Source organism: Larimichthys crocea, chromosome III, assembly GCF_000972845.2.
Source record: "Larimichthys crocea isolate SSNF chromosome III, L_crocea_2.0, whole genome shotgun sequence".
NCBI classification, from domain to species: Eukaryota; Metazoa; Chordata; class Actinopteri; family Sciaenidae; genus Larimichthys; species Larimichthys crocea.
In genome coordinates, this window is record NC_040013.1 from 43,110,428 (window position 1) to 43,121,784 (window position 11,357).

Below are 11,357 nucleotides of genomic sequence, written 5' to 3' on the forward strand. Positions count from 1 at the left end.
ATGAAAAAGCTTTCTTTAAGACTATTGTACAGCTTTATGATTGAAACATGACTTAAAATTGATGATATGAAACATTTCTATTAAAGTAATAAAAGTCATTTAGTCACATTACAGACTGCTCTGTGTGCCATATCAATTGATTTAAAATTATAAATTGATTTCACAAATAAAATGTTCAGTTTGGATGTGAATCTGAAAATATAGTCATAGAAAAAAAAATCATAAACACGTCATGTCAAAAGGAATTGCAATTTTACCTCCATGATTTTTTTTTTTTTTTTAAATTTTCAAAATGTTCCAAATATTTTTTGTGAATTAAAAAAAATCTAAGGACAGACTGCGTAAAAAACAAAACTGTGGACGCTGAGTATGATTAAAATATGATTGTCTTTAAAATGTTGAGGATGATTTCTGCATCATAATTATCATTATATGCTAGTTCACCAGCCTATTAATGTTAAATAATATTATTTTCCATTAATAATCTGAACATCGCAGAAACAGAAACAAAACGTTATTAATAAACAGAAATATGTTTTCACGTTTTTAAAAATGAAACTCGAGGCTGTGAGCTCGTGTTTGATTGGCTCATCGGCCTGTGAGAAAACACTCACACTGCGGAAATGTTCTCACTCTCTGATATTATTGTTTTATTATTGTAGACATTATGTATTTAAACTACAAATGTAGGTTTTGTTTTCGTCGGCTTGTTAATTTATATATAAAGCTTTTATTTTGAAGCTTTATATTTTGTTTTATTATTTTATTTTTATATTAAGTCACAGATTGCAAAGTGAAACAAGTTCATTTGATTTTCTGCAGAAATGTAAACACATTAAATTAAAGATAATTAAATACAAATATTTATTTCACCAGGAGAAAAAAGGATTAGTGTTCAGTGACGTGTCCACTCTGTTTCTCTGTTATCTTCATGTTGATGCTCTGCGCGCTCTGATGCCGTGCTGCAGTCTGCCCTGCTCTCAGCGTCACAGTAAGGATATGAAATGTTCACGCACACAGTGGACAGACTAAAAAACAGATCGTTGTCGTCGGCCCACATCCTCCTGATCCTCAGATCCGGTTCAGCTGATAGTCCAGGTTCTGTAGCTGAAGCCGTGTGTGTTTGGATATTATCGGGCGTCTTTTAAAGAAACCAACTTTTCATAAAGTCGATGCGCTCGTCAGTGTCACTTACCTGAAAGTGATCACAGCCGGGACTGGGCGGAACATAAAAAAAGATTGACACGTTTCAACTTTAGAAATATTGTTTCTGGAGTGATTCTGATTATTGTGAAACATGAACTCATAACATAAAGATTTGCACAATTTTAAGATTTCTAAAAATCTATAAATGATAAATGTGTTGTCTGTATTTCTGTAAACTATGGTTTGTCCAGAAGAATTATTATTATGATATTATATGACATTTTAATGATACATTATGATTATGTAATTAATATATTCATATTAGTGGGCTGGTCTGACTACAAACAAAGCTATAGCCAACAATACACACGTGACCATGTCCGGTTTTCAAAATAAGGTGCTAACCAGGCATACAATACAGACATGGAACTAATCACTTATTACATTACATTCACAGGACGTATCAAACATGTTACTTATCATTTAATAAATCCCACTAAACTCTGAAGGAAATGACTTCATTCTTTGATTCTGAGTTGCTGGAAAAATCAATTCAAAGACAATGAGACAGAGTACATGCAGACTCAGAACCAGCAGTGTGTTTGTGTTTGGGTGGGGACAGGATAGTTAATGTCTGCTATAAATCAGTTCAAAAGTTTCTCTCAGTTGATCTTACAGCCTGTAGATGGACACAGACAGCTGTAGATGATTAGAAAACCTTTGAACAATTCAAATGTTCGAAACAAAAATATATTAACCTTCACACATTGTTACATTATTTCAGGACAAACAGGCTGAACAATCTGATTCTGCTTGGGAAATAATATTTACACACTCTGAAGTCTCCACAGTCTGCTCGAGGTTCAACTTCTCTAATGACCAGTCTGCTCAGAATGTAGCTGAAGTTTCACTGTGAACAAAAATCACAACTGGAGGATCCACCATGAGCATTTAGCTTGTAGCATTAGGCCATTCCCAGCATGCACCTGCTGGTCATGCATCATTGAAGGTTTGTTTATCTACCCTAATAAATCACTGATTTGAAACCTGTAGTGATGACCTCCTTAACTACATTGTACCGTGGTGCCCCTCCTGATGAACATAATCAACATGTATGTTTTCCATCATGTGTCAGAGTGTCTCTCCTCCGGAGCTCTGCCCTCCTGCAGCTGCAGACACACCAGCGGCTTCAGTTCATCAGGACTATCACTCGCTGTTTTTACTCTTGTAATTGTAAGGAGCACTGGAGTATTTTTTAAAAGTACAACACAGTGGTGCAGTGGTAAGTGCTGGGTTTGAACTAGGCGCCAACCTCTGTGGCTGGGAAATGAAGCCAAGGCAAAAGTGCCCAAAACTGCAGTTCCTCTTGTTGTCCACTTGAGGCTGGCTCCAGAAGTGAGTCAGTCTCCATAAGTCCCCATGTTCAAATGTCCAACTTCACAGCAGAAATAAACATGTTTACAGCCTGGTACAAAAAATTGTCTTGGTCTCTGTAGCTAATTTACCCGTTCATGACAACTGTACTGAGGGTGAATTTATATACAACTTACCTGTTTAGATTATATTAAGGCTTAAAGTTATGCAGGATTAAGAGCGTGGACACTTTGACTGACAGATGGGTGCAATCACAGATGGTTTATTTGAGCACCTAGCCAGCAGTGTATATTTTGAGCTTAAAAATGGCTCTTCAGACCATTGGGTGACATCACGCGTATGATGCTGTCTATTTTTTATACGATCATTGGTTTGTTGTTGGGCAGACGGGAAGAAAATGTAAGTCCATAAAAGCCTGCATGCTTTCTCCGTGTCTCCCAGTCCAAAGACCTGCAGGTTAATTGGTGACTCTGAATTGGCTGTAGGTGTGAATGTGACTGAATGGTTGTGTGTCCGCCCTGTGATGAGCTGGTGACCTATACCCTGTCTCTCACTGTCAGTGTCAGCGGGTCAATGCCAGCCTTCCATGACCCTGAGCATAGGCAGCCATGAAGAATAAATTTTAAAAAGTACAATTACAAAACAGTTTTCTTACAGTGTTTAGAGTAAATATAATTTGTTACTTCCACTCTTGAGGAACAAACAGATGAAAAACGTAAAGGAACAGTAGATAAATAATGACATTGTTGGCTTCCCGTAGACTTCCATACTAGCACTTGTCTTTGGAATGTGAGAGAACTGACAGAATAACTGAACGCCCTTCCTGTGAGCTCTCTCTAGGCTGTCGCAATGCATTTACCATAAAGCTCAGAATACAGGTGCACTCCAACTTTAGGGATGGCTGGTTTGATCACTGAGATGCAAATGTATGAGAAATGCACCAAACTGAGTCTCTGCAGAAATGTGACTGACATAACAGTAACCATGCAGTGCATAAGTACACCATACATCATTTCTGTATTGTTGTTGCAGGCGGCAGACAGCAGAGGAGCGAGAGGCCGAGCGACAGCAGGCCAACCGGATCCTCATGCAGCTGCAGCAGGAGGCCTTCCAGAAGACCATCAACCAGCCAGTTACCCCAGACCCGCTGTGCCTGCAGAACAGCTCTCTGTTCGCACTACAAAACCTGCAGCCCTGGACTGAAAATACCGGCAAGATCAGCAGCGTGTCGACCTGCGAGTAGAGCCAACACACTGCCCCCAGCTGAATCTGTGAACAGGGACAGGGACATGGGCTAAGGCCCACTGAGCAGCTCCGTATAGAGGAGGTCCAACTAATTATCAGGTCATCTCCTCTATCAGACAAAAGCTGGTGCTGCAGCTAACAACAAACAAGGGGTCCCTCTGCACTGTCATATAATGGGGGTCCACATCTGGATCCTTTAGAGGTCTGGACTGAAGGCTTGCTTCAGTCCTGCAGAGAGCAGATTGACAGGAAATATTTCAGGGGCATCGTGATGAACAATGTGCTCCATAAAACTGCAAGAAGGCCCAGGACAGGCTGGCATCAGCCAGCTGCTGTATTATAGTTGACCTATAAGGACTTGATGTTTCATAAACAGCATATTTTCATATTTGATGTCTGACAAAAAGAAAAAAAAAAGATATGTGTGTAGATCTCTGTCATCAGTGTCTGTCTGTGTTTATCTGCCATCTTAATGGACTTTTTACTCAACTGCAAAACAACAGGGCACTTGTTTTAGCACCTTTGTATGAATTCAAATATAATCTGGCACATGTCACCTGACACCATGTGATGACTCAGCAACAAACAGAGGATATCTGTCTAGTTTATGATTTAGAAATAAATAAATATGTGGCCTAAAGGCCAAAAATCTGATGAAAAGAAAAATCACATTTAACAGCACTTTGTTAGAACATTTAGCACAGTTCACCACATGTTCACATTTCATTGGAATTTTTGTATGTATACTTTACAAACTGTATTTTACAGCGCTGTGTAATCATCATAGACCCCGAGATCAAACAAACCGACCAATCACAGTGTCCGCGATTTCATTGTCTGCCATTGCATTTTATTTGTGTGTGTGTGTGTGTGTGTGTGTGTGTGTGTGTGTGTACGCACGCGTGTGTGTGGGAGAAAGAGATGGAGGTGCGTCTAAGATAACAAATACAAGCTGAGGTCTGTTTGATCAGAAGCAGAAACAATAAGAGGCAGACGTGCTGATGCTGACACAGTCCACATGTTGTCTGGTCAATAGCACAGAGTTTCTAATAAGTGGCTGACACTCAGATTGCTGTGATAAATGAGAGTGGTGTGTGTGTGTGCGTGTGTGTGTGTGTGTGTGCATTTTTTTCACAAGTCTCAAAACAGCCCAAAAATCTACTTCTGACAGTATTTTGGACACTGAAATTCATTTTTTTCCTTTGCAGAGTTGATAATAACGTAAACTCAAAATCTATTAATCTTCTCCATCTGTCAGCTGTATGTAACTTTGACTTTGCTCAGTGGATAGACTTTTTTAATTCCCGTTCATCTTCATGCCACATGCAGTATAGTCTATCTGTATTTTGTCACTTGAAGGCAAATAATCATTTCAGTCCGGTGTTTCTTGTTCATGCTGGTATTATTGATTCACTCAGTCTTGATTTTCATCAGGCATAAAACATTTTAAAATAATGACAATAAGCAACATGCATCCAGTGTTGATGAAGACGAGGCAGCTATGTATTAATATTTGGAGAACAACAGAGTGCTATCAGCCACAGATGACAAAAGATGAAAGACTGGATTACTGAATATTCCCACATTTTCCGATCTTATTTTGAAATATTAGAATATGCAGCAGGAAAGCACAATATTGACTATGACCTTCCATAAATGATATTTCTTTAAGTTCATTTGGTGAACTTGGTGAAAGGGCACCTTTTTTATTCCTTCAGCTGTTTAGGAGAAACGTGAACACCCATTCTGAGATATGTTTGTGTCCACACGATGAAAATAACAAATAATATTCACTCTCCTTTTTGTTTTTTTGTTTGTGTTTTTTGTCTCTACCACCTCCTGAGGGAAATCTCTGCAGCTGCTAAATGCTGTTCCACTATGTCCACCAGGTAGTTTCTAACTGTGTCTGTCTGCTGCTTGCTGCTGAGCAGGTACTGAACACTGGTACCGGTTTTTAAAGCTTTTTCTCTGAAAATAACTCCTGAGGCCTAAAACATGCCACGATAGTGGTGAGCCTGAACCAAAACTGTAAGACACAGTTTGTTTGTTTTTTATCACTTTTATTATTTCATCTAATTTTGTCAGTACTTAGCACATGTTCCTATACTAAATTGTAATAAACACAAAGCAAACCTGGAGCTAGACAGCATGCAGCCAAAGTGTGTTGATTTTGCTCTAGGGCCCATTTGATTGTTAGAAAGAGAAAGAAAACATTTTAACCTTAAAGAAATAAATATAAAATGGATCCAAATAGAACAGATTAACTCATTTATTCATTGCTGAATTAAAGAAAACAAAATGATGACATAATGAAATAAAAATGTGTATCTGAGTGTAGAAAGGCTGACACTGGATTTTATATAAATGCTGCTGCTATGTTTGTGTTTCTACATCACAGACGAGCCATTTCATCATGGAAACCACATTTTTGTCTTCATCCCATTTATCATGAATGGTTCTCCAGAGTGCAGGTGGCTGAAAAAGTCGCATTTTAAAGTGAAATTGTTACATTGACAGTTGCCATGTGAGGTTGATGACAAGAAACAGGTCGTCGTGCAGGAGAGTCAGCTCTTACAGAATCTACCAGATATGAGCAGCTGAGCAGGAAGTGTGGAGGCTGTGAGAACATCTAGACTCAAATGTGACAATTTTGTTTTTCAGGAAGAACACTTTATGCAAAACATTCTTTTTTTACATCTCACTTTAAACCAACACGTGTATATTTTGATGCATATTATATGATAATATATATGATAAATGTGAGGTGTGTATTGGAGCCGGTGATGCATGCTGAGCCAGCTGTTTTTCAGTGTGTGTGTGTGTGTGTGTGTGTGTGTGTGTGTCAGTGTGTGATGTGACATTTTCCAGGACCGCTTTCTAAAAGGTTGAAGAGGAATGTAAAGGAGAATTTCATCATCCACTCAAAAGTAACTGCACTGAGTCGCTGGAAACCTCCTGGAATTCCTCTAACTCTTACAAACGCATGCACACACACACACACACACACACACACACACACACACACACACACACACACACACACACACACACACACCCCAGGGAGAAGAAGTGGTCACCAGTGCTGATAAAGATAAAGCTGGTTTAGGGTTTAGAAAAATATACCATTCAGTACTGCCTATGCAGGCACCATGTATACTTACTCTGAGTAACGCTCCAACATAAACAGATATTTTAGACAGTAGTTTCTCTTCCAGCTTGTGTTTGTCCATTTCCGATTCACACTGTACTCAAAGCCAGCTCCATAAATAAATGATTTTCTCAGTTTGGTTTAAGAACCTGACTGGCCTGCACAGAGACCTGACCTCAATCTTATCCAACACCTTTGGGATGAACTAGAACTCCGACAGTGAGCCAGACCTGATCACCAAACATCATTGTTGGGCTTCACTGATGCTCTGCTGACTGAGTGGGAGCAAATCCTTGCAACTGATCCAGCATCTGGTGGAAGACCTGAAACCAAAAGATGGAGACTGTCACAGCAACACATTCATGATCATGGTGTCTGAATCACATGTTGCACACATGGCTGGAGGGTCCAAGTGTCCACGTGTCCACATTTAGTATATCCACATTCAATCTTTCAATCGCATCTGGTGCTTTTGATCAGTGGATGGAGTTTACTCAAGTTGCTCACTGAACAACATACACTGAAAAGGTCTCAAGCTTCTGATTATACAAAGAATGAATGGTCTTTGTGGCACCTAGAAGAATGACTTCATTGTTTTATAAACGATTTTTAATGATTCTTGCATATGAAGGTAAGTCTGTTTAAGCTTGTTGCAATACCGAATGCGCTCAAAGACACCTCACAGCTATGGGGAAACTTCCATGGCTGTGAAGTGAAGGCATCATAGATGTGTAAAAACTGCAGTTCCTCAAATGTCCACTTGAGGCTGACTACAAACGAGTCAGTCTCCATAAGTCCCCATGTTCAAATGTCCAACTTCACAGCAGAAATAAACATGTTTACAGCCTGGTACAAAAAACTGTTTTGGTCTCTGTAGCTAATTTCCCTGTTCATGACAACTGTACTGAGGGTGAATTTATATACAACTCACCTGTTCAAATAATATTAAGGCTTAAAGTTATGCAGAATTAAGAGAGTTGCACTTTGATTGACAGATGGGTGCCATTACAGGCTTCATTTAGCCCCCCTCAGCTCCACCCCCGCTCCACCTTTTTGCCTATTTTTGCATTAGTAAGGAGCCGGCAGTGTCAGCAGCCAGAGCCACCACACTGAGCTTCACAATGGTCCTGGGTGGTGTCATAAAAAACCTTTGTGATTGAAAGCCCCATTGGCTGTTAAGTGGACTGCAGATAGCATCCTGTAATGCCTACAGAGTGTGAGCATGAGTATAGTATCATCTTGACCATCAGCCAGAAGTGACATACATGAGACTGAATGACACTAGCTTTCCTTTTACAAATCACCCCATCAGCCATGAAGCAACCGACACCAGAACCAGAGCCACACTATGAAGCCACAGCCAGCTGGCTAACCCCAGTTTAGCTTTGGTCAGTTACAGTTACCCCCTGTATGTTCTCCCATTAGCAAAAACAAAACAAAAAAGTGATTAAAACATTAAATAAATGTGTAATAATTTCAACTCAAAGTTGCACATACCAGCTGTGTCCAGGCTTTCAAGTGCATATCATGTTTCCTCACTTCAAGTGTAAAGTCAGCTGCAGCTCTTGTGTAACCCTGAACTCTCTAAGTGCTCCACTCATTTCATTGATTTCACAGAAGCTATAAGCAAACCACATTACAGACGGAGTTTGAGCTCTAATTTTCATTAAATCAACATGTCCTGTGAACGCTGCATTAAATGAATCCCTGTTCATTTGGACTTGGGTCTGTGGAGGATTTGTTTCAGGGCAGACTTGTAACAGCTCAGACAGAATGACACATTGCTGCTCTTTTCTGTGTCCCTTCTGTGTTACATACATTCATATTCATTCAGCAGTGAACTCAGGTCACTTCAGCCCCCCTAAGTCTGTAGCTGCAGCTGACAGTGAGGACCTGTGTTTGGGGGCATGTGGAACCTGTTCTGAGTCAAATGAGGTACAGTGTGTTACTGTATGATATATGATATATGGTATATATGTTATATATGTTATATATGTTATTAGGTGTATTTCTGAACTTTGGACAAAGCCAGGCTAGCTGTTTCCAATCCTTATGCTAAGCTAAGCTAACCACATCCTGACTACAACTCTTTACACAGATATGACATTTATATACATGTGATATGAACATATCACTCTCTGAAGGAAAAAAAAATATGAATGCCTAATGCTGAACGTTTCTTTCAAAAAGTATGATCTACAATTACTTTAAAAAATGATAACACTGTGCAAAGCAAATGTGATTTTCTGGAACCAAACCAGATCAACCATCCATAAAAGAGCTATCACACTGATTTAAAGTGATCAAATTGCTCTTTTAACATATTTAACAACCAAGAATAACTGCTGCTGTTATATATCTGTAGATGTGACACAAAATATTACACTGAACGACAAGAGCAAGAGCTTTAAACTTAAATGTTAACAGACTTTGCATTACTCATAATAAGTCATGTTCAGAATGAACATGATATTAATATTTGTATCAGCTTCATGCATGTTTAATGTATTTCATACAATTTATTCTTTGTTATCTGACTTCAGATGTGAAAGAAAGGAAGAACTGGTTTCTAGATTTGTTCATGTCTGATTGGTTTAGATTTGGTTACATTGTCATTTTGATAAATGATAATTGTGACAATGAAAACAAAATTGTTACAGAACAGTGCATTTGTATGGAACTTTTATTTTTAAAATGTTAGTACTCGTGTATGGTCCCACGGGCATTTTCACATTGTCTGATCTGGCCCTCTTTAAAAGAAGTTTGGACCCTGATGGTGGAACATGATCTCTGGTGTCTGGTCTGTAAGTCGGATGAGGATGGTGTTGAGCATGATTTGAATGCATTAACAGGAGCAGGATTAAAATACTCTCAGAACACATGTTGTTGTCAGAGCGCAGCTCACGCGCTGCTCTGCTGCCCCCTGGCGGCGACACATCAACGCTGCGTGCGTCGCGAGATGATGACGAGAATTGCGTAAAAGAAGCGTGACGAACAGCAGCAGTGTATTTGTGTAAGTGTCCGCGCGCACACAAACATGTCTCTCCTGCGATCACTGTCTTCAACCAGCAGGCACGTGACGTCACTGTCTAAGAGTGTATCAGTGGAGTCTGTCTTTACAGGTCAGTGTGTGTGTGTCTATAATATTGCTAACTCAATATTTACCCTCTATAACTGTCCTCGTGAGGTAGAGCTACATTCACACACCTGTTATTTAATGATCTGCTGTTAGCAATCATAGGTCGTCGGTTATTGTACTGTTGCATGATATATTAATATCTAATAATAATATAAACTTGGACAGTTAGCTAAAGTCAAATCAGAGCAGGTGTTTCGGTTCAAGTAGTGACCGTGCTATGTGGTGACTGTCAGGAAACTGCGTCATGTTTTGGTCGTAGAAGACACGCAGCTGTCCTCATGGACGCCTCTTTGTGTTGTTTGTCTTAATGAACAGTTAGCACATAACAGGGTCACTACATGAACCGTAACACCGGAGGCCCCACATGCTGTGAGTGACTGTCCTGCTTTGTGCACTGATTGCTGCATGGTCCAGTCTTTATTCTGATCCCAGGTGTCTTTTCCAGGGTGTTCACGGGCAGCCAGCGGAGTGCTGAAGGACAAGGAGCCGCTGAAGAAAGCCAAAACCCCGCAGGGTCGCTTAGACAGCACTGAAGAGAAGCACACGGATGTGCTGCAAAGTGAGAATGATGCAGTCTTCTCAGTGTAGTCTGCCTGTCACCATGACAACCACCCAGAGAGCCTCTGTTGAGCCTAAATAATTCCAAATAGTTCAGAGTGCACAGTTTACCTGTGGGCTACATATTACCTTCCAGTAGATTACAACAATGTGCTGTGTCATGTAAACTGTTTCACCCTGAACCGCTCTCCTGTCCTCCAGAGTTCCCTGATGATGTGAATCCTGAAACCAAAGAGAAGGGGGGTCCTCGGGGTCCAGAGCCCACCCGCTATGGGGACTGGGAGAGAAAGGGCCGCTGTGTCGACTTCTAGTTCATTCCTCATAAAGAGGCACTTTTTCAAGCATAGATTGTGTTTTCTGTACGCTCAGGTCTGAGTGTCTGATCAGAGGGAGAGGATCAGGCAGACATCCACTTTCTGGCTGTGACTGTGTTAATACTTACAGGGAACAAGAAGAGAACTGTTAGCACACATTTGTATTTAAGTGCTTCCTAGCTGTTATGTTATGTTATGTCAAAAAACACGTCATCAGAAATCACTTCGATACGTGAAGCTTCAAGACACATTTGCACATTTCTGGTGTTTTGTTTCAGGTGGGAGTGAGATGTGGTTCTGGCCCTGTGTTCTGTTCACAAGTGTGAATGTTGAAAATAATAAAATCAAAGATGATTCTATGTACACATTCACTGTGGTGATTGATTTATTTTGATGATTTATACTCTATCTTCACCATCCCACTATACACTCA

General features: G+C 40.0%; 2 protein-coding genes across 4 annotated transcripts in view; both read left to right on the forward strand.

Annotated features, from left to right (window-relative positions):
* Window positions 1-5,907, forward strand: part of tlx1 (T cell leukemia homeobox 1) — an 8,809-nt gene extending 2,902 nt beyond the window's left edge. For both annotated transcript variants that reach the window (XM_010751661.3, XM_010751662.3), the window contains exon 3: window positions 3,553-5,907. In XM_010751661.3, the coding sequence (XP_010749963.1) occupies window positions 3,553-3,763 (211 nt within the window). In that variant the 3' untranslated portion in view covers window positions 3,764-5,907. The remainder of the gene's footprint in view (window positions 1-3,552) is intronic.
* A 3,964-nt stretch (window positions 5,908-9,871) lies between these two features.
* sdhaf4 (succinate dehydrogenase complex assembly factor 4) lies at window positions 9,872-11,291 on the forward strand. 2 transcript variants are annotated; one of them, XM_010751663.3, is made up of 3 exons: window positions 9,872-10,035; window positions 10,498-10,611; window positions 10,812-11,291. In XM_010751663.3, the coding sequence occupies exons 1-3, from the start codon at window positions 9,951-9,953 to the stop codon at window positions 10,919-10,921; spliced, it is 309 nt and encodes a 102-aa protein (XP_010749965.1). In that variant the 5' UTR covers window positions 9,872-9,950; the 3' UTR covers window positions 10,922-11,291. The 2 variants fall into 2 exon arrangements, with proteins under 2 accessions (XP_010749965.1, XP_027133643.1); XM_027277842.1 differs by lacking the exon at window positions 9,872-10,035 and adding an exon at window positions 10,295-10,421.
* Window positions 11,292-11,357: the final 66 nt, after the last annotated feature.